This window comes from Alexandromys fortis, unplaced genomic scaffold (assembly GCF_014885135.2).
Source record: "Alexandromys fortis isolate MF-2015 unplaced genomic scaffold, M_Fortis_MF-2015_v1.1 scaffold_40, whole genome shotgun sequence".
Lineage (NCBI taxonomy): Eukaryota > Metazoa > Chordata > Mammalia > Rodentia > Cricetidae > Alexandromys > Alexandromys fortis.
In genome coordinates this window covers 13759236-13780801 of record NW_026067966.1, presented here as the reverse complement: position 1 = coordinate 13780801, position 21566 = coordinate 13759236, and the positions used below count along the sequence as shown (strand labels likewise).

The following is a 21566-nucleotide window of genomic DNA, read 5'->3' as shown; positions in this document are numbered from 1 at the left end:
ACAAAAAGCCATTCATCCCATCTGTTGGGAGAGGGGATTCATTTCTTTGGAATTACTTCTAAACTTTCTATAGTTTTGTTTGTTTGTTTTCCAAGCGGGTTTCTCTGTTTTCCTGTAAAGACAGAAAGAAACAGAAACCTACCCGAACCCTTATTTGTTGGGTTTTCCTTTTGACATGTCACATCTGTTGATGAAATATCACTTCTCCTTATTAATAAGTTTTTCGTGTGGAAACAAAAGTGAAACCTCTTCCCCAGTGTTAACACATGTCCTGGTTTCCATCCTGAGGTCAACACATCTTTAAAGTGCATAGTTTTTTTTTTCTATTGTTGAATGATTTCCATATCTGTTGTTCCTTTCTCAGTAGCATTAAGGAAATTCAAATTAAATAAGACATTAAACAATCTGTCTATTCCTTGTCTGTAGAATGGGAATGAAGATAATTTCTTAGAGTGTCTGTAAAGATATATAGTGATAAGGTGTAGTGATATTTTGTTTAAGTCACTAGAGGCCATAGAATGGTGCCACACACCTTTAACCCCAGGACTCGGGACACAGAGGCAGAGGGATCTCTTTTAGTTCAAGGCCTCCCTGGGCTATACAAGATTGAATCTGCCTAAAAGAGAAAACAGAAGCAGTGCAGTCCTAGGTTTGATGGAGACAGTTGTAGTCTGAGGATGAAGTTCGTGGAACAGTGCATTCTTCAGTCTGAGCACTGGCAAAGGTAAAAGATCTCTAGGGGCTGGCTCTTTGCATTTCAGATCTTCAGCATTAACCCCTCTATCTGACTCAGCTTTTTAATTATTAATACCAGTTTGAATTCATGCTGTAATAAGGTGCTTTGAGAATTAAGAAGAAAGACTTTAGAAACATGGCATCAGAAAATATGATCCAGTGTTGAATTATAAAGTTTAACGAGTTAAGTTACTTATATTTTGTACCATTTTTATTCTATATTTTAGGGACATTCTGAATTATTTGAAGTAATAGTTTTATACTGTTGTTTAAACTGACCTTTATTAAACCCTTTTCTGCTAAATTATAGGTGCCAGGTACCCTAATGGATGTTAATGTATTGGTGGCAATTCAATTACTAATTGAACAGGTATCATTAGAAAAAAACACATTATTGCTTCAACAAATGTATCAGTATTTACTCTTTGACTTCTGCATTTGGAACCGTGGAGATTTCCCTTTTCGGATTGGTAAGACCAAACTGTCAGATAAAATATTATGTAGTTGTTTTCAGAATATATAACCTCCTGTGTGACTTTATTCCAGTTATGTTATTTATAAGTGAACATTTTCTTTTAGGCCATATACAGTATATTTCAACTATCATTAAAGACAGCAGGAGAATTTTCCGGAAGAAGTACGGTGTGCAGTTTCTCCTAGATACACTTAGGATTTATTATGGGTATGACATTTTGTTTCTTTTCGGTTTAATTTGTTCCTTTCTGTTTGACACTTGACTGGAGTGTGTAGCTTATTCCCTTGACCAGCGATTCTGTTATTCTAAAACTTTAGAGCAAAAGGATAGTGTAAGGTTAAAATGATAAGCAATAGATTACCATTTATTAGATTTGTTTGTTTGCTTTGTTAATTGTGTAATGCTATTTAAATCATTAAGATTCTCTGTATTTAAGCTTTTTCATCTATAAAAAGCAGATTAAAACTATGACTATAATCTATGATAGTTTTGAGAATTAAATCAGTTAATATTTAAAGCACTTACAACTGTGTCTGATTCTTAGTATTAAAATTTTATAGCTATATGGCAAATATTGTAATAGTTTTATTTTTGTCACTGAAGTGCCCCTTATGGCTTCTTGTTTGGTATTGTACTTTCCTAATAAATGTGATTCATGAGCAGTGTGGCACTGCAGACCTGTAACTCCAGCATTTGGCTGTTAGAGGCAATAGGGTCAGAAGTGCAGGGTTGTTCTCAGCTCCACAGCAAGTTGTAGGCATGCCTAGGAAAGGCTAGACTCTTTCAAAGAAGAAGAAAGAAAGAAAGGAAAAAGAACGAAAGAAAGGGTACTATGAATTCTAATATATTAAAAGTGTGTGTGTGTGTTGTATTTGGTCATGGGGTAAAAGGAGTATATGTGTAAATGCTGTGGATACTAGAAGTCAAATTCTGATATTGTTCACATCCCTTTTTTGATTTCTTTTTCTTTTTTTCCTTTCTTTCTTTCTTTCTTTCTTTCTTTCTTTCTTTCTTTCTTCTTCTTCTTCTTCTTTTTTTTTTTTTTTTTTGAGACTGGTTTTCTTTGTGTAGCCCTCTCTATTCTACAACTCAATATGTAGACCAGGCTGTCTTTGACCTCACAGAGATCCTCCTGACTCTGATGAGTGCTGGGGTTATAGGTGTGGACACCCAACTTCTGGTGTCCTTTTACTTGGAGGTGAGACCCAAACCCAGGGTCTTGGACTTGCTAGGCAAATTCTCTACTACTGAGCTAAATCCTTAACCCCTCTGGTATCTCCCTTAATTGCTGTCCTTGGTTTTTGAGACAGTCTCTTATTTAAACCTGGAGCTCATCTATTTGGCTAGAGTGAATATCCAACAAACCCTAAGAATCCTATCTACCTCTCCCCAACACTGGATGCTATATAAAGCTGTTTACACGGGTTCTGAAACTCTAAACTCAGGGCTTTAGACTTTCATAGGTCCAATCAATGTGTTTTTAACTGGGTGAGTCAATTTCCCAGGCCATTTTTGGGTATATTCTTCTCATATGGGTGCTTGTGCACGTGTGTGTGTGTGTGTGTGTGTGTGTGTGTGTGTAGAAGCCAGAACCCCTTAGGTGTCATTTCTCCTCAGATGCCGTTCACCTTGGTGTTTTGAGATATGGACTTCTCGTGGCCTGTGGTTCTCTATTTGGCTACACTGCCTAGCACCAAGCTCCAGACCACCTGTTTCTTCTATCTTTCTAGTTCTAAGTTTGCAAGTGTGTGCTACTATGTCCAGCTTTTTCACATGAATTTTGGAGAATGTACTCAGGGTGTTGAAATAGGAGCGGCAGGGCTGCGTCCCCGGCACCCGGCCGCCAGCATGGCTAGTTTATACCCAGAAATAATTACACGGAAACTGTATTCTTTTAAACACTGTCTGGCCTGGCTAGGTCCAGTTTCTTATTGGCTAGCTCTTACATATTGTTCTAACCCATTTCTAATATTCTGTGTAGCCCATGAGCTGGCTTACCAGAGAGGATCTTAACCTGCATCTGTCTGGAGTGGGAGCATCATGGCGACTCCTCCTCTAACCTTCTTTCTCCCAGAATTCTCTTCTGTATACTCCGCCTACCTAATTTTCTATCCAATAAAATGGGCCAAGGCAGTTTCTTTATTAGTAAGAAATCATTCCCACATCATTTCCCCTTTTTCCGTTTAAACAAAAAAGAAAGGCTTTAACTTTAGCATAGTAAAATTACATATAACAAAACAGTTATCAAGTAAGAATTACAGTTACAATATTTATATCTATTTTATCTCTTATCATAACTAAGGAAAACTATAACTATTTATTCTTCAACTCCATCAAAGACTCCAGAAGGATATAATATTATCTAAGTAAACAAGAAATAAGAAAACTCTAGAAATGACAGAGACATCTCGCTGCCTGGACAGTCACCCAAAGTTCCTCTGTACCGTTGGGGCATCCATCTTCGGCCTACAGGCCCATGGTATCCAGAGACATTTCCATGAAGCAGGAAATTTCAAAGACAGTTCAGTCATTTTCTGCTGTGTCCTGCAGAATGTCTCGCAGACTCTTTCATGAATCAGGAACCCCGAAAGACCATCTCACCTTTAGGCAAGTTCAGCAGTCCTCTCTCTGAGGGTTCTCTGTGTCCAGTTTATGCAACAGTCCAGGCAAGAGCAGTTTCTTGCCCAAATGACTATCCAACTCCATAAGGATCCTCTTCGATGCCCATCTTCCTCTTGAAGTAGCTGGTGCTGCCAGGAGCAGACGTGTCTCCTTGTCATGAAAAGTCCTAAGTTATTAAAATATTTTAAATGCCATATTCTGCAGTCTTTGAAAGATATGAAGAATGCCTATCTAACTGAAATATATCTCTATATATCTAGAAAATCTAATTAACATGACTACAAGCTTAACTATTAGCGATGATTATCCATTAACAACCTATATTTCCTAATTATACATTACATTTTTAAATGAACTACACAATCACAATACCTTAATCAAGATCAAAAATACATATACATATAACAAAATTGACCTTAAAATCCATACCAATGCAAATTATTCATATCTATATCATATCCCCCTTTAAATGTAAAAGAACATTTATAAACAATATTTGGGAACATGGGCGTAGTTTTTTCTCTCCAAACTGCTTCCTGCTGAATAGGGGCGTCGTTAATTAGGTCGTTCATGATATAACCTGTGTGCTAGTTTCATCTCAGTTGGCAATTGAGCGAAGCAATTTTTTGAGGGTGTTCACAGCAACCTTTCAGGAGGGCGTGGTCTATCATACCAAATCGGAATAGATGCAATCCACAGGGTCTCATCCTCTGCAAAAACAAAAGAAGACCCTCTCCAAAGCATCATATCCTTAGACCCAAATTCTGAAATCATAATACCCTCATGAAATCCATTTTGGTTTAGCTTGGCAGCCCATATAATGAAATGTCTCTCTGTACTTAGCTCCTTCACAGTCAAAAATTTTAAAGAAAACACAATGTACATAATCCAGACTCTCTGTGAATTTTCCATTTTTACGTGGCTTATTTTTCTTTATTTCTCTTAATCTATAACTATCTGTACTTCTGTACTCTGTCTCTTTAAAGACTTTACCCTTTTTCTTTTTAAGACATTAACTTTTTTATATTTTTTTTCTTCTCTCTCCCAAGCCTACGTACATTCATCCAACAGTGTCTGAATCTGTTTTATTGTGAATCTGTAATTTTTTTACTATCCAGGAGCACTTTGTTTTGCGCCTTTAAATCACTAAGCGCTTAAGAATCTAAGCTGTGACATTCCTAGGTCAAAAACAGGTACTGTATGCTGGCCCCGCCCAGTCCAACATGGCGGAGCCGCTCGTGCCTCTGATCCTTGCACATTGCACCATTAGCATGGCGGAGCTGCTTGTGCCTCTGAGCTGCGGCACACAATGTCCCCCTTTTAGGCACACAGCAGTCTAGTTGCCATCAAACAAATCGTAGCACTTTAATCCAAATGCTCCATTCATAAGCTCTGTCTCCCGCCGGAGCCAGACAGAGATCACAATGGCGGCACAGCCCAGAAAGCCGGCATTTTAAAACAGCCAGTTTTTTCCTGCTGCCGAGTCAGGACAATTTCTTTGCGGCACGCAACCCAGAAACAGCAAAAAGCTGTCTTAAATTCTCTCTCTCTCCTTTTTAAGCCCTCTCAGGTTTTTAAGTGGATTTAGCCCATCACGTCTGGGCGCCATCTGTTGAAATAGGAGCGGCAGGGCTGCGTCCCCGGCACCCGGCCGCCCGCATGGCTAGTTTATACCCAGAAATAATTACACGGAAACTGTATTCTTTCAAACACTGCCTGGCCTGGCTAGGTCCAGTTTCTTATTGGCTAGCTCTTACATATTGTTCTAACCCATTTCTAATATTCTGTGTAGCCCATGAGCTGGCTTACCAGAGAGGATCTTAACCTGCGTCTGTCTGGAGTGGGAGCATCATGGCGACTCCTCTCACTAAGCTTCTTTCTCCCAGAATTCTCTTCTGTCTACTCCGCCTACCTAATTTTCTGTCCTATGAGGGCCGAGGCAGTTTCTTTATTATTACAAGACCCACCTCCATCATCAGGGCCTCATGCTTTTGCAGCAAGCACTTTGTAGACTTTATGGCAAGTATTTAGAAAGACTTTTGTTTTTAAGATTTAGATTACATCTATTTCAGTGTTTGTGTGTATGTGAGGGGTTGGAGGAGCACATGCTACCGCACATGTGTGGAGCTAGGACAGCTATGAGACTTAGATATCACCTTCCATCATATGGGTCCCAGGATCAGAGTAGGTGGTCAGACTTGGAACAGATGCCTTTATCCATTCCTTATAAGCCTTAAATTTTAACATTATGAATTCCTTTATATAACGTCATCAAAGTATTTAATATTTCGACTTTCACACTTTTGTTTTCTCTTTCAGGCATGGTTATACATGTAATGAGCTTTCTCCAGAAGATATTCGAACAATTAGGACTTCTTTGTATGGGCTAATTAAATATTTTCTTTGTAAAGGTGGAACTCATGAAGAAATACAAAGTATCATAGGTTACATAGCTGCTACTAATGAGGAAGAACAGGTATCATGCTTGAGATGAATTTTAGTTTTAACTGAAATAATTGTCTAATGAATAAAATTCTGTTGGTGTTCAATACTACCAGATTGGAAAATAGTTGCTGTGACAAAATACCAGAGAAGAGCTATTGTAAAGAGTTAAGGTTTCATTGAACTTAAGATTTAAGAATTTTCCATTGTATTTTATTTCCCCTTTTTGCTTCTGAGCCATGATGAGACAACATTTGCTAGGAGAGCATAGTAGAACAGATCTCTTTTTTGGCAGTCAAGAGGCAGAAGGGAGCTGGATGGGAAGGGCCAGGGATAAGAGATAGCTTTCAAAAGTACAATTTCTTTTATTATTTCATCCATTGATATACTCTTTCTATAACCTGTTATAATCACCTATTAGTGTCCTTACAATATGATCACCTCAGTGGTGCCTCCAGCTACACTTCATATCAAATCATTACATAGTTGTTGTATCTGGTTATTCTCCAGTTTTGTTTTCAAAATTTTCTTGGTTTATATTTTATTTTCTTGGTATATATTATATTTTCTGCCATCAATTTTAGAACTTAACTATACCTATAAAATAGTATTAAGCAGTGCAGATAATACAGTTATGAAATTATTCATTTAACATAATAGAATCCACATAATTAAGAGAAGTTAACAGATAACTATGAAACAAGAATATGATTGTAAGAGATAAGACATATGAAATTTTATCAGAGGATTTTAAATGTTGAAGAGACAAGGTTCGATTCTTCTATGGAAGAAATTTCTTTTCTTATGGGCAAACAGGCTGGGAATGGTTTCAGAGATATTGAATATGTATAATGAAAAACTATGCAAAAGGGAATGGAAGAAGCAAAAGAGATCAGAGAGAAAAAGCAGAGTATAGCCAATTTAGTTATATACCTATTTTGCTGCCTGTATATATTAGTGAATTTTGTTTGTTTGTTTGTTTGTTTTGTGTTGTTTAACTTGAAAAGCTTGTTGGAATTTTGGATATACTCTTCAGTCTTCTACGAACCAGCCCAACTAGAGGTCAGCTTTTCTCACTGATGTTTGAACCAGGAAATGCTGATATACTGTATGCTTTGCTGCTAAATCAGAAGTACTCTGACAAACTAAGAGAAATCATTTTTAAGGTACACAAATTTTGTAAGCATCTTTATATCTTGGGTACATTTGTGATTATATGAGTTCATAACTAAATTACTTTTGCATACTTCTTAAGTTCGATTTGTTACATATTTTTCATGTTGTTTGTGTATTTTAAAAACTATATTATAGTTTAAAAACTTAACTCTAGTTAAGTAGTAGAGTACTGGCTTAGTATGTGCTGAGTGTATGTCCCTCCCCCAAATCTTACTAGTACATCTAAAAAAGGGGGGGGGGTGACCTAAACAAACAAAAACATCAAAATAGCAAGCAAAAAATTAATATAGCCAGGCAAATCATCTCAGTGGAATATCCACTTTGTCATATTTTTCTTAATATAAAACCTCTGAGTTCTTCCTTGACATAAAGTACATGGGTGTAGTACATCAGGTCATTTAGCAGTTAATAATAGCAGCACTTCTGTGATGCTCACTTTATGTCAGACAGTTTGTACTCTTCGGGGAGTAGTTTTCTTAGTCCCTACCACTGTTTTAGAAGACGGATACTTTTCTTACTCCTGTATTACAGGTGATAAATTGAAGCTGATAGACTAATGGCTTTGTTAAAACACATGGAGTATATTTTATTTGCTATCCAAACTGTAAAGACTCTGAACCCTTGTCTGAAGCCACCGTTTTTAACTTTTTGTTAAGTAAAAATATAAGATCCAGGCATATATCTACCAGCTTTTTTTCTTAGTTAAATTCTCCTTGTCCTTAGTTGTCTGATGATTTTTGTTTTTACATTGTTATTAGAGTTATGTTAATTAAATATACTTTTAAGGGTTTATGTTTTGATTGCTTGTGTTTCAAATCACTAAACATTAGAATACAATGATGAAGAAAAGGTCTAAAGTAGTTTGTTTGTTAGGGTTGCTTATGGTTGGTTACCAGTGAGGCTGCTCTTGGAAGCATCTGCTCTCACTAGGGTTTATTCATAGAGAGAAAATATTATTTCTTCTAAAAATATTTCTTAGTGATTGTATATGATATTCTGACACAATTATCCTTTTATAATTTATAAGAAAATAACCTCTTAAATAACATTACTTTTACCCCTGGAAAGTTCAGCTTCTACTCCCATTTTTAGATATAGATTATTTGGGTTGCTTCACTAAGGTTTTCTGTTCTTGAAAATGGGTCTGTTATGTAAATGAGTTAAGACCGTTTTAGGCTAGGTGTGATGGCACATACCTTCAGTCCCAGCAGTGGAAGACAGGACACTCTACGTAGTGAGTTCCAGGTCAGCTGGTGCTATATCGAGAGACCTTATCTAAATACAAAACAAAAAATGAATAATAATGATAATAGTAATATCTTGACACATAAATGTGTTCTTTGTGTCTGCTAACTATATATATTACTCTTTCATCAGCCGTATTTAAACTAGAATTTTAAACATTATTTATACAAATATAGATACAGTTTCAGTAAAATTTATTAACGATCCAAAATCCAATGTTTCTCTGTATTGAAAAGACTGTATTACTTTTTGTGACCAGGTTATAGAGCAGATGTTAAGATGCACCAGTGTTTATGAACGTAGTAAGCAACGCATCCGTCTCAGAGAAGTTGGCTATTCAGGAATTGGACTCCTCCTTAATGAAGTTCCAGTTAATGTGTCTCTCATTAAAAACCTTGTCAATCAAATCATTAATGCAGGTATGACTAAGATTGGTAACAGTGATGTGTTTAAGAAATTTTTTTTTCTCTGTGAAAGTTTTCTTAAAAATCTCCTCTTTCAGGTTGGTTTTTAAATTACTTGTTATTTGGTTTTGCAGAGTGTTTCTTAGAAAATATATACCTGTACTTGCTTTTGACTTCCAGGACATAGCTTTAAAGTAAATGTTTACTAAGTAGCCAAGTTAATGATTGGTTTCCTAAATAAAAAAAAAAGAGCATTAAAGAAAATATGTATAAAAGGAGCTTATAAGTTTAAAGGTATTTTCTGAAAGGTAAAATGAAAACAAATTTGATACATATTTTCTTTCTAATGTTTTGTAATATTTTTTTCTGTACTTAGCCACAAAGTAGAATTTATGACAGATGTTTGACTTGGGTCTGGAAATGCGGCTCTTTATCTTTAGTGGTTTGCTAAGTAGTTTATCAAGTCTCATTGGTAACCCAAAATATTTATATAAAAGATAATAGTACTGTATCCCTGAGGTATAGACCATATACTCAGACAGTCAAAGAAAGAGAAGTTATTTAAGCTTTATTTGAATATTATCAACCTGAAGATTTGGGGGGATATTGGAACATAGCTATAGTTCACCTTGGAAAGTAAATAATTACTTCAGCATTCATACAAGTAATACTTTTCTTTCTTTGGATATCCATGAAATTTAATTTTAACTTTTCTTTAATCATAGATCCTGTTATCAATTTCAAAGATCTGTTATCTGTAGTATATATCTCTCACAGAACACACGTAAATGTCAGAATGGTCCTCTGTAGAAAGGTTAGTACATTTTCAAGAAGTATTTTTACAATAAGATCATCTTACTATGACTGTTTTTCTTTGAGTAGTTTATAGCAGATACAAGTTCTATGTTTTCTTATTTCATAATAGAAATTATTTTATAAGCAGTTTAAATTAGACATGGTGATGTATAACTTTAATCACACCACATGGGAGGAACAGGCAAAAGGATCATATGCTACAAGCCAGCCTATGTAATCCAAGACTGTCTTAAATTGAATGAATACACACTCACATAAATAAATAATAAATTGTTCCTTTTAGAAAAGAATCAACTTCATGTAATTATAAGAAATCAGTGTGTCATTTTTTTGTTTAGTTTTATGAGACAGGGTTTCTCTGTATAGTCCTGGCTATTCTGAAACTCACTCTGTAGACCAGGTTGGCCTCTACTCACAGAGATCCTCCTGTCTCTATCTCCTGGAGTGCTGGGATTAAAGGCATGCACCACCACCACCTGGTTCCAGTATGTCAAGAGTTAGCTTTACTTCCTCTTCTGTAAATAATTTCTTTTCATTATTTACTGCCAGAAAATACCATCCTTTCCCAGAACCCTCAGTGCATGTACTCTTTTTTTCCCTCCTCCCTTCCCATTTTCCCTTTTTCTTCCCCTGATCTTCTTCCCCCATCCTCTTCCCTTTCTTTGTGGTAAACACTACACTCCATGTTCCTTTTAAATTTTTTTTACTTTGAAGAAGCAATCTGTTTCTTAAACTCACCTTAAAGTTGTGATCTTCTGCTTCAGTTTCCCAAGTGGCTGGTATTGCACCACTACGTCTGTGTCTGGTCCTGGTCATTTCTAATGGTTTCACCATATTTCAAAGGGTCTAACTATCTAAATGTATTTTAAGTATTACATTTTATTTATTTGGTGTGTGTGTGTGTGTGTGTGTGTGTGTGTGTGTGTGTGTGTACATTCAAGTGTGAGTATGTCCATGCTTCAGTGAGAAAATAGAGCTTAGAAAACCACTTGGGGAGTTGGTTCTTCTCCTGCTTTGTGGATACCAGGGATCAAACCCAAGTCTTCAGGCTGGACATCAAGTGTCTTTTTCTAACCAAGCCATTTTTCTGGAACCCGTATGTCTAAATTTTTGACATTATGACATGATATTGTTATCTAAAGATGTGTAGAGCTTCATTCATAGCTATCCTCATATGCATGAGCTCATGATCTCATGCTGGATATACCTGTAAAAATTTGTGTCTTTTCAACTTTATGGAAATAATTTCCTAATATTTGTTTATAAAAGTTCATATAATTTATCTTCAATTTACATTTAACCTTTGGGAGACTTGCTTTGGCTTTGTGCTTCATTTTGATTATGACATTTTCTCTCCTGTCCGGGTAACCCTTACCACATGACCCACTAAGCCATCTCAACATATCTGGTTGCATAGCTTTCATTCTGTATTTATTCTTTAGAATATTATGTAGTTTCATATTGATAGACAATTAAGTTTCTTCTCTTTCCATGTTTTATTAACATCTTTTTTGTTATTAGTATCTATTACTATTAACGTGAATAAAAATGATGCAAGAAAATGCAAATATAAAAATATTTCCAAATACCTAATATGGTTGAATGTAACCCAACTGTTATGAGTGCAGTTAATGATTTTAAAAGGTATCAGAGGCATCTCTGTCAACTAATTAAAAGTTAAATGCTAAAATTAAAGTTTTCATTTGTATTATTTTTTTCCACTGAATTCTTTTTATTTTATTTATTTTTTATTGAAAAAAAATTTCCACCTCCTCCCAGCCTCCCGTTTCCCTCCCCCTCCCCCTTCTTCCACTCCTCTTCCCCTCCCTCTCCAGTCTGAAGAGCAGTCAGGGTTCCCTGCCCTGTGGAAAGTCCAAAGTCCTCCCCCCTCCATCCTGGTCTAGGAAGGTGAACATCCAACCTGGCTAGGCTCCCACAAAGCTAGAACATGAAGTAGGATCAAAATCCAGTGCCATTGTCCTTGGCTTCTCAGCAGCCCTCATTGTCCGCCATATTCATAGAGTCCGGTTTTATCCCATGCTTTTTCAGTCACAGTCCAGCTGGCCTTGGTGAGCTCCCAATAGATCAGCTCCACTGTCTCCGTGGGTGGGTGCACGCACCCGTATTATTTTTTATTGATTTTTATTGAGCTCTATATTTTTCTCTGCTCCCTTTCCTGCCACTTCCCTCCCCTTGAACCCACCCGCAAAGTCCACATGCTCCCAGTTTATTCAGGAGATCTTGTCTTTTTCTACTTCCCATGTAGATTAGAACCATGTATGTCTCTTTTAGGGTCCTCATAGTTGTCTAAGATCTCTGGGATTGTGATTTGTGGGCTGGTTTTCTTTGCTTTATGTTTAAAAACCACTTATGAGTGAGTACATGTGATAATTGTCTGTGTCTGGGTTATCTCATGCAAAATAATGTTTTCTAGCTCCATCCATTTTCCTGCAAAATTCAAGATGTCATTTTTTTCTACTGTGTAATACTCCATTGTGTAACTGTCCGCATTTTCCTTATCCATTCTTCTGTCAAGGGGCATTTTGGTTGTTTCCAGGTTCTGGCTATGACAAACAATGCTATGAACGTAGTTGAGCACATGTCCTTGTGGCACGATTGAGCATCCTTTGGATATATACCCAAAAGTGGTATTACTGGGTCTTGAGAAAGGTGGTTTCCTAATTTCCTGAGAAACCACCATACTGACATCCAAAGGGGTTGTACCAGCTTGCATTACCACCAGCAATGCAGAACTGTTCCTTTTGCCCCACAACATCTACAGCATAAGTTGTCATCACAACCTCTACAACTCATAAACCACTTTCAGTAATGTAGCAGGATACAAGATTAACTAAAAATTATTAGTAGCCCTCCTGTATACAGATGATAAAAGGGCTGGGAAAGAAACCAAAGAATCACCCTTCACAATAGCCACAATAGCTTAAAATATCTCAGAGAAACTCTAACCAAACAAGTGGAAGACTTGTATGACATCAACTTTAAATCTTTGAAGAAAGAAATAGAAAGAAGACACCCCAAAGTGGAAAGATCTCCCATGCTCTTGAGTAGGTAGAATTAACATAGTAAAAATGACAATCTTACCATAAGCAATCTACAAATTCAATGCAATGCCCATCAAAATCCCAGGAAAATTCTTCACAGACCTCAAAAGAATGGTACTTAGTTTCATATAGAAAAGAAAAAAAAATCCTCAGGATAGCCAAAACAGTCCTGTACAATAAAGAAAATACAGAGCTACAGTACTGAAAACAGCCAGGTATTGGCATAAAATTAGACAAGAGGACCAATGGAACTGAATTGATAACCAGATATACACACATTTATGAAAACCTGATTTTTGACAAAGAAGCAAAAAATATCAAATGGAAAAAAGAAAGCATATTTAACAAATGGTGCTGGCATAACTGGATACATATAGAAGAATGAAAATAGATTCATATCTATCACCATGCACAAAACTCAATTTCAAATGGATCAAAGACCTCAAGATAAAGCCAGCCACACTGAACTTCTAAGAAAAAGTGGGAGTACACTTGAACATATTGGCACAGGAGACCATTTCCTAAATATAACCCAAGCAGAACAGACACTGAGAGAAACAATTAATAAATGGGACCTCCTGAAACTGAAAAGCTTTTGTAAGGCAAAAAACACAGTGACCAAGACAAAACAGCAGCCTACAGAATGGGAAAAGATCTTCACTAACCCCACATCAGACAGAGGTCTGATTTCCAAAATATACAGAGAACACGAAAGATTTGTCATCAAAAGAACAAATAATCCAATAAAAAAGTAGAGTACAGACCTAAACAGAGAACTCTCAACAGAGGAATCTAAAAGGGCTGAAAGACACTTAAGGAAGTGCTCAATGTCCTTAGCCATCAGAGAAATGCAAATCAAAACAACCCTGAGTTTACATCTTACACCTGTGAGAATGGCCAAGATAAAAAACTCTGACAACAACTTGTGTTGCAGAGAATATTGAGTAAAGGGAACACTCCCCCATTGCTGGTGGGAGTGCAAATTAGTACAGCCCCTTTGGATATCAGTGTTGTGATTTCTCTGAAAATTAGGAAACAGCCTTCTTCAAGACCCAGCAATACCACTTTAGGTAGGGTATATACCCAAAGGATGCCCAATTGTAACACAAGGACATGGGCTCAACTATGTTTATAGCAGTATTGTTTGTCATAGGCAGAACATGGAAACAACCTAAATGCCTCTCGACTGAAGAACGGATAAGGAAAATGTGGTACATTTACACAATGGAGTTCTACACAGCACAGAAAAAAAATCACATCTTGAAATTTGCCGGCAAATGGATGGATCTAGAAAACATCACATTGAGTGAGGTAACCCAGACCCAGAAAGACAAATATCACATCTACTCACTCATAGGTGGTTTTTAAACATAAAGCAAAGAAAACTAACCTAGAAACCACAGTCCCATAGAGTTGAAACAACAACGAGGACACTAAGGGAGACCTACAAAATCTAATCTACATGGGAAGTAGAAAAAGACAAGATCTCCTGAGTGAATTGGGAGCATGGGGGACCATGGGACAGAGTAGAAGGGGAGGGGAGAGGAAGTGAAGGGAGCAGAGAAAAATATAAAGCTCAATAAAATCACTAAAAAAAATAATTTTCTTGTGTCCCCTAGCTCTGCTGTCTACGCTCGTTGCTGATACATGTCTGTTACTCAGTAATCCTTGCTTCAAAAATATAATAAGCTCATGAAAACTGATTTGATTGAGATAATGATCACTTTATTAAATTTTATATATACTTTCATCTTATTAATACTTTATTTCAACAAATTAATCACATGGTTTTTGTGTTCTCTAGCACATCTTTACTCTGTGCAGAAGTAATATTAGATTTATTAATACTACAATATCAAAGAGCTTCAGATATTTTATAATCTAGTAAGAACATAATCCCGGGATGACAAGATAAATCAGTCAATAACAGTAATTTCACAAGCATAAAGAAATGAATCCTCGGCATCCATGTAAAAGCTGTGTGTGTTCTTGTGTGTTGTCTGCAACCCCAGCATTTTAGGAGCTAGAGTCATAAGGTAGCTGAGTCTTGCTGGCCACTGCCCTAGCCCAGGTTCAGTAAGAGACCCTCCTACAAGGGAATGAGGTGGGTAGTGATAGAATAAAGCATTCAGTACCCTTCTTTGTACTCTATGTGTAAGCGTATGTATCTGCACATGCACATAGTCACATATACCACACACAGAACATAATTTGAAAGTTTATTTTATTGTTTCTCAGTTATAGACAGAGTAATACTCTGTTATTAAAATAATTGAAAAGAGATCTTTTCATAAAAATACTGTATAGCTTTTGAAGAATTTTGTATTATTTTTTGTAATTTTTGTTCTCTTTGCAGATATTACAGATTTTGCAGTCCCAGCCAGAAGCAGCACACCAGATAGCACAGCAAGTGGGTTGGCAAGATACCTTTGTTAGACTTCTCCTAAAAGCAAACTTTGAAAATGTAAATTCTCTTCATAAACATGGAAAGGCTGTTTCAGTGAAAGAAAATAAAAATATGTCCACTGAAAAGCTAGATGATGAAAAAATGACATTACCTGATGTATCTTCAGATCATTGGAGTTTGGAAGATAGTCAGTCCCTGAACTCAAATACACCATTATTTCAAGAAGTAAACTCTGAAGTAGAATTATCTTTCAAGTCAGAAAATGAAGAATTCTGGCATAGTAACACTTCCCATCTGAGTTTAGATCTCAGTGGAACTGACTCATGTGAACTGAGTGAGTGTGGAAGTCAAATGCCAGACAGTTCACCTAGCACACCATCCCCAGTGGAGTCTACTAAGTCGTTTTCTGTGCCATCTGACAGAGAAAGGAGTATCACAAATGAAATGGACTTTAGTGATGACTTCGCCTTCCTTGAAAGCAAAGAGGTAAATTTGCTTATCCTTCCAAAATCAGTTTTAATTCTCATTAGATCTGGTCCTTTGCAGTATGTGAGCTGTTACTAATATTTCCACTCATAGTCTAAGTCTCATCTAAAATTTAGAACGGTCATTGTCACAAGTCACTTGTAAATATCTTCCTTTTTTGTTTTGTTTTGGTGTGCCTGCATTTGTATGTATATGTATGGTAATAGGATTTGAGCATACAGACTCGCACATGTTAGGTTATCTTATTCTGTGTTGGTGTGTATGTACATGTACCATGTTTGTGCCTGGTGCCTGTGGAGGTGAAAAAGGACATTTAGTCTGGTGGTGTTGGCACACGCCTTTAATCCCAGCACTCGGGAGACTGAGGCAGGTGAATCTCTGTAAGTTTAAGACCAGCCTGTTGTATAAGAGCTGTTTGTTGGAGGAAGGGCTGCTTGTTCATCTCAGCCGCCCGGCTAGCTTAGATCTGAAAATAATCACACAGAAACTATATTATTTAAATCACTGCTTGGACCATTAGCTCTCACTTGTTATTTCCTAACTCTTGTATTTTAATTTAACCCATCTTCATTAATCTCTGTATCACCACATTGCAGTGACTTACCGGCAAATTTCAGCATGTCTGACTCTGATGGCTCCATGGCGGCTCTCTGACTCTGTCCTTCTTTCCCCCAGCATTCAGTCCAGTCCTCCCTGCCTACCTAAGTTCTGCCCTATCAACAGGCCAAGGCATTTTCTTTATTCATTAATGGTAATCACAGCACACAGAGGGGACTCCCTCATCACCTCCCTTTTCTGTTTGAATGAAAAGGGAGGTTTTGACTTTAACATAGTAAAAATACATATAACAAAACAGTTATCAAGCAAGAATTACAGTTACAATATTTATATCTATTTTATCTTTTATCATAACTTAGGAAAACTATAAGTATAAATTCTTCAACTCCATCAAACACTCCAGAAGGATAAAATACTACCTAAGTAAACAGGAAGTACATTCTAATCAACTTCCAAAACTCGAGAATTGACAGAAACATCTCGCTGCTTGGACAGTCACCCAAAGTTCTATACCATTGGGGCATCCATCTTCAGCCTACAGGCCCATAGTATCCAGCAGACTTTTCCATGAAGCAGGAAATTTCAAAGATAGTTCAGTCACTTCTATATCCTGTAGAATGTTTTGCAGACACTTTCATGAAGCAGGAACCTCGAAGGATCATCTCACCTTTAGGCAAGTTCAGCAGTCATTTCTCTGTGGGTCCTTCATGTCCAGTTGAACAGTCCAGGAAAGAGCAGTTTCTTGTCCAAATAGCTAACCAACTCTATAAGGAGCCTCTTCAGTGCCCACCTTCCTCTTGAAGTAGCTTGTGCTGCCAGGAGCAGATGTGTCTCATTGTCATGAAAAGTCTTAAGTTTTAAAATATTTTAAATGCCATATTCTGAGGGTCTCTGAAAGATCTGAAGAATACCTATCTAAGTGAAATGCATCTCTGTATATCTAGAAAATCTAACATAACTACAAGCTTGACTGTTATAGATGACTCTACCTATATTTCTTAATTATTACATTTTTACAGGAAATACACAATCATAATACCTTAATAAAGAGCATAAATATACATAACAAAATTGACCTTAAATTTGTAACAATAAACCAAGATACATCCAATGCAAATTATTTGTATCTATAGCATATCCCCCTTTAAATGCAAAGAAACAATTATAAACAATATTTAGAAATATGAGTGTAGATCTGTTCATACTGCTTCCTGCATGTTAGAGATACTGTTAATCAGGTCTTTCATGGTGTATCCTATATGCTAGGTTTATCTCAGTCAGCAGTTGGGTGAAGTAATTTTTTGAGTGTTCACGGCAGCCTTTCAGTGGGTCATGCTCTATCAAACCACACCAGTCTGGAAGCAATGCACAGGTTCTCATCCTCTGTGGAAACAAGAGAAGAACCTCTTTTTCAAAGCAATATATCCTTAGACCCAAACTGGGTCATGATACCTTTATAATATACATGCTGATTTAGCTTAGCAGCCTATACAGTGAAATGTCTATACCTAGCTCATTCACAGTCAAAAAAATTCAAAGATAACACAATAATATACATACATGTTCCAGAATCTCTGTCAATTTTCCATTTTTACATGGCTTATTTTTCTTTACTCCTTTTTAATCTATGACTATCTGTACTCTGTCTCTTTAAAGCCTTTTTTTTAAAACAATTTACTTCTTTTCCAACTCTCTGTACTTTTTTTCTTCTCTCAAGCCTACGTACATTTATCCAGCACTGTGACTCATCTGGATTTCTGTTTATTGCATATCTGTAATTCTTTACTGTCCAGGAGCACTTTTTAAAATGCCAAGTGCTTCTTAAAACTTTAGGTGCTCCAGTACTAGGGTTTATACAGTACTAACTGCTTGCCCACCTAGTCTAAAACTTAAGCTGTGCCATTACTATGATATATATGATACACCTGCTTGCTCTGCACAGTCCAGCATGGCAGTGCTGTTTTCTGGCTCTGAGAGCCATGCCAACAGCCCCATTCTTAGGCACACAGCCAGTCCATGTCGCCATTAAGCAAGCTGTATCAGTCTGCTCACAAACCCCATCCAAATACTTGGTCTCCTGAAAGAGCCAGAAGTCATGCTGGCATCTCGTCCCAGAAAGCCTGCATTTCAAAACAGTGCGGCTTTTTTTCTCTACTGCTGCTGCAGAGTGAGGAAACCTCTCTTAATGGAGCTGTTCCATGCCGCCAGCAAACAGCAAGAAACTGTGTTAGCCCTGTATTTTTGTGTCTAGAATTCCTTTTCAAACTCTCTTAGGTTTTAAATGGATTTAGCTGGCCACATGGGCACCAGTCTGTTGGAGAAGGAACCACTTGTTTGTCTCAGCCACCGGCTAGCTTAGGCCCGATATAATCAAACAGAAACTGTATTATTTAAATTACTGTTTGGCCCATTAGCTCTAGCTTCTTATTGGCTAACTGTTATATTTTAATTTAACCCATTTCTATTAATCTGTGTATTGCCATGTAACAGTGGCTTACCCGCAAAGTTTTAGCCTGTCTGATTCTGGCGGCTCCATGGCATTTCTCTGACTCTGCCCTTTTTTCTTCCAGCATTCAGTCCAGTCCTCCCCACCTACCTAAATTCTGCCCTATCTACAGGCCAAGGCAGTTTCTTTGTTCATTAATGGTAATCACAGCAACACAGAGGGGACTCCCACATGAGCTATTTCTAGGACAGCCAGGATTGTTACACAGAGAACCCCTGTCCTGAACCCCCACATACACAGAAAGGGATTGAGTGTCCTGGAATTCAAGTTATGAATGGTTGTAAGCCACCATTTGGGTGCCTGAATTGAACCACTTTGACCAGTAACCACTTAGCCATCTTTCTAGCACCCCATCCCTCTCTTTAGAACAGAGCCTGCATCTGAAACATTTTGTGTCTTCAGGCAATAAAAGCATCTTAAAAGGGGACAGGAAAGGGACCTCAGCAGTTAAGAACACTTGATGTGCTTCCAGAAGACCTGAGATCCATTCCCAGAACTCTCATCAGAAAGCTCTCAACTGTATGTAACTCTAGCTCCAGGGATCTGACAGCTTTGGCTTCCTTAGGCACCTTCACTTATGTGCCCATACGCACATTCAGAAACATACCTACACATAATTAAAAATAATAAAAATTAAATGCTAAAAATAACGTACGTAAATAACAAGTATATGTAGATGGCTCTGTGTTATGCTTTTTAATGTTTCCTAACTCTAATAATTTAGTATTACTTAATGTTTTATAGGAATGTGAAGAGGAGCTTCTTCAGTTGGTTACAAATATTTTGAATTATATAATGTGTAAAGGACTAGAAAAGTCCGATGAAGACACTTGGGTTGAAAGAGGACAAGTGTTTTCAGCATTAACTAAACCAGGAATATCAAGTGAACTACTTCGATCGTCAGATGAAGTAAAACTAATGTAAGTATTCATTTAGTGATTTTTGTGAACCCCTCTGTAGAACGGATTGGTAGTCTAAAATTAAATACTGATTCCTTAATTCAGTATATAGTAGAGGCAGAGAGAAGAAGAAGCTATTTAATATGTTTCTTCCTTGGTTTTACTGTTCTAGTAGAATGTAGAAAAAAAGTACAAATTCTCTTTCCCTACATCCTCACCAACATTTCTTCATTTGTTCTCTTGATATTCATTCTTGAGTCTCGGGTGAGAAGGAATCTGAAGGAAGTTTTACTTTGTGTTTTCCTGAATTTTTTATTTTTTTATTGATTTTATTGAGGTTTATATTTTTCTTGGCTCCCTTCACTTCATCTCCTCTCCCCTCCAACCCTCTCCCATGCTACTCATGCTCCCAATTCACTCAGGAGATTTTGTCTTTTTCTACTTCCCATGTAGATTAGATCCAAGTATACCTGTCTTAGGGTTCTCATTGTTGTCTAGGTTCTCTGGGGGGGGGGGGGTTGAGGATGTGCCTGGAGAGGGAGTGGGCATTGGATTGTCTCTTAAAGAGACAGAACATACCATTACAGGAGGTTTTCCATTTTTCTGTTGCTTTATTTTATTAGTGTCTTAAGGTTCCTGTTGTGGAAGTCATTCACTTCTTTGTTACATAGATTTGTTGTTTTAAGCTCTTCTGAATGAGATGAGGTTCTCTCCCATCCTACCAAGCCCTGATTTCTTTCCTTGTAAGTTAGTTACTTGTAATGGTGATTTTGTACATTATTACTTTGTTAAAAGTATTCAGTAGTTTTAGAGGTCTACTGCTAGACCTTTCATTTCTCTCTGTCCCCACCATTCAGTTTAATGTTAGTATTTGGTCTTTCTTGTAGTCTTCTACATTAAGGATGTTCTGTCTATTCATAGTTTCTAGGTCTTTTACCATGAAGGAGCGGTGAACTTTGTTGAGGGCTTTTTCTACATCTAATGAGATGATAGTGTGACTTCTATTCTTAATGTCTCCATACTCTATTATACTTACTGATTTGTGTTTGTTGCACCATCTTTGCATCCTAGGATGAAACCAACTTGGTCATGGTATATGATCCTGTCAGTGTGTTCTTGACGTTGGTTTGCAAAATTTTTATTATCTTTGTGTTATATTCATTAAAGTAATTTTTTTCTTATTATTATGTGTCTTGGTTACTTTCCTATTGCCGTATAAAACACCATGAACAAAGTAACTTATAAAAGAAAGTATTTAGTTTGTGGCTCATGGTTCCAGAGGGTTAGTCTCTAACCATGGTGGGGAGCATGGCAATGGAGCATGTTGCTCAGAGCTCACTTCTTTATCTCCAAGTAGGAGATAGAGCTAGCTGGGAGCTTGCATCTGGTAACACACAGTTTTCAACAAGGCCACACCTCCCAGTCCTTTCTAAACAGTTTAATGAACTGAAACCAAGCATTCAAACATATGAGCCTGTAGGGAACATTTTCATTCAAACCTCCACATTGTATCTGTATCTAGTTTGGTATCAGGGTAATTTGGGACTTCACAGAACAAATCTGATGATGTTCCTTACCTTGCTATTTCATGGAACAGTTTAAGGAATATGTTGGTTAGTTTTTGTCAACACTAGCTACAATCATTTGGAAAGAGAAACCTCAATTGAGAATATATCTCTGTAAGAGTTACCTGTAGTAAAGCTTTTGTGGCATTTTCTTGATTAATAACTGAT

At 37.0% G+C, this 21566-nt stretch overlaps 1 protein-coding gene across 1 annotated transcript in view; it reads left to right on the top strand.

Moving 5' to 3' along the window:
- Nbeal1 (neurobeachin like 1) overlaps window positions 1–21566 on the top strand; it is a 163120-nt gene that overhangs the window by 82759 nt on the left and 58795 nt on the right. Inside the window, exons 21-28 of the mRNA XM_050154206.1 lie at window positions 1046–1205; window positions 1315–1417; window positions 6152–6308; window positions 7282–7440; window positions 8955–9114; window positions 9825–9913; window positions 15334–15870; window positions 19679–19854. Coding sequence (XP_050010163.1) covers window positions 1046–1205; window positions 1315–1417; window positions 6152–6308; window positions 7282–7440; window positions 8955–9114; window positions 9825–9913; window positions 15334–15870; window positions 19679–19854 — 1541 coding nt within the window. The remainder of the gene's footprint in view (window positions 1–1045; window positions 1206–1314; window positions 1418–6151; window positions 6309–7281; window positions 7441–8954; window positions 9115–9824; window positions 9914–15333; window positions 15871–19678; window positions 19855–21566) is intronic.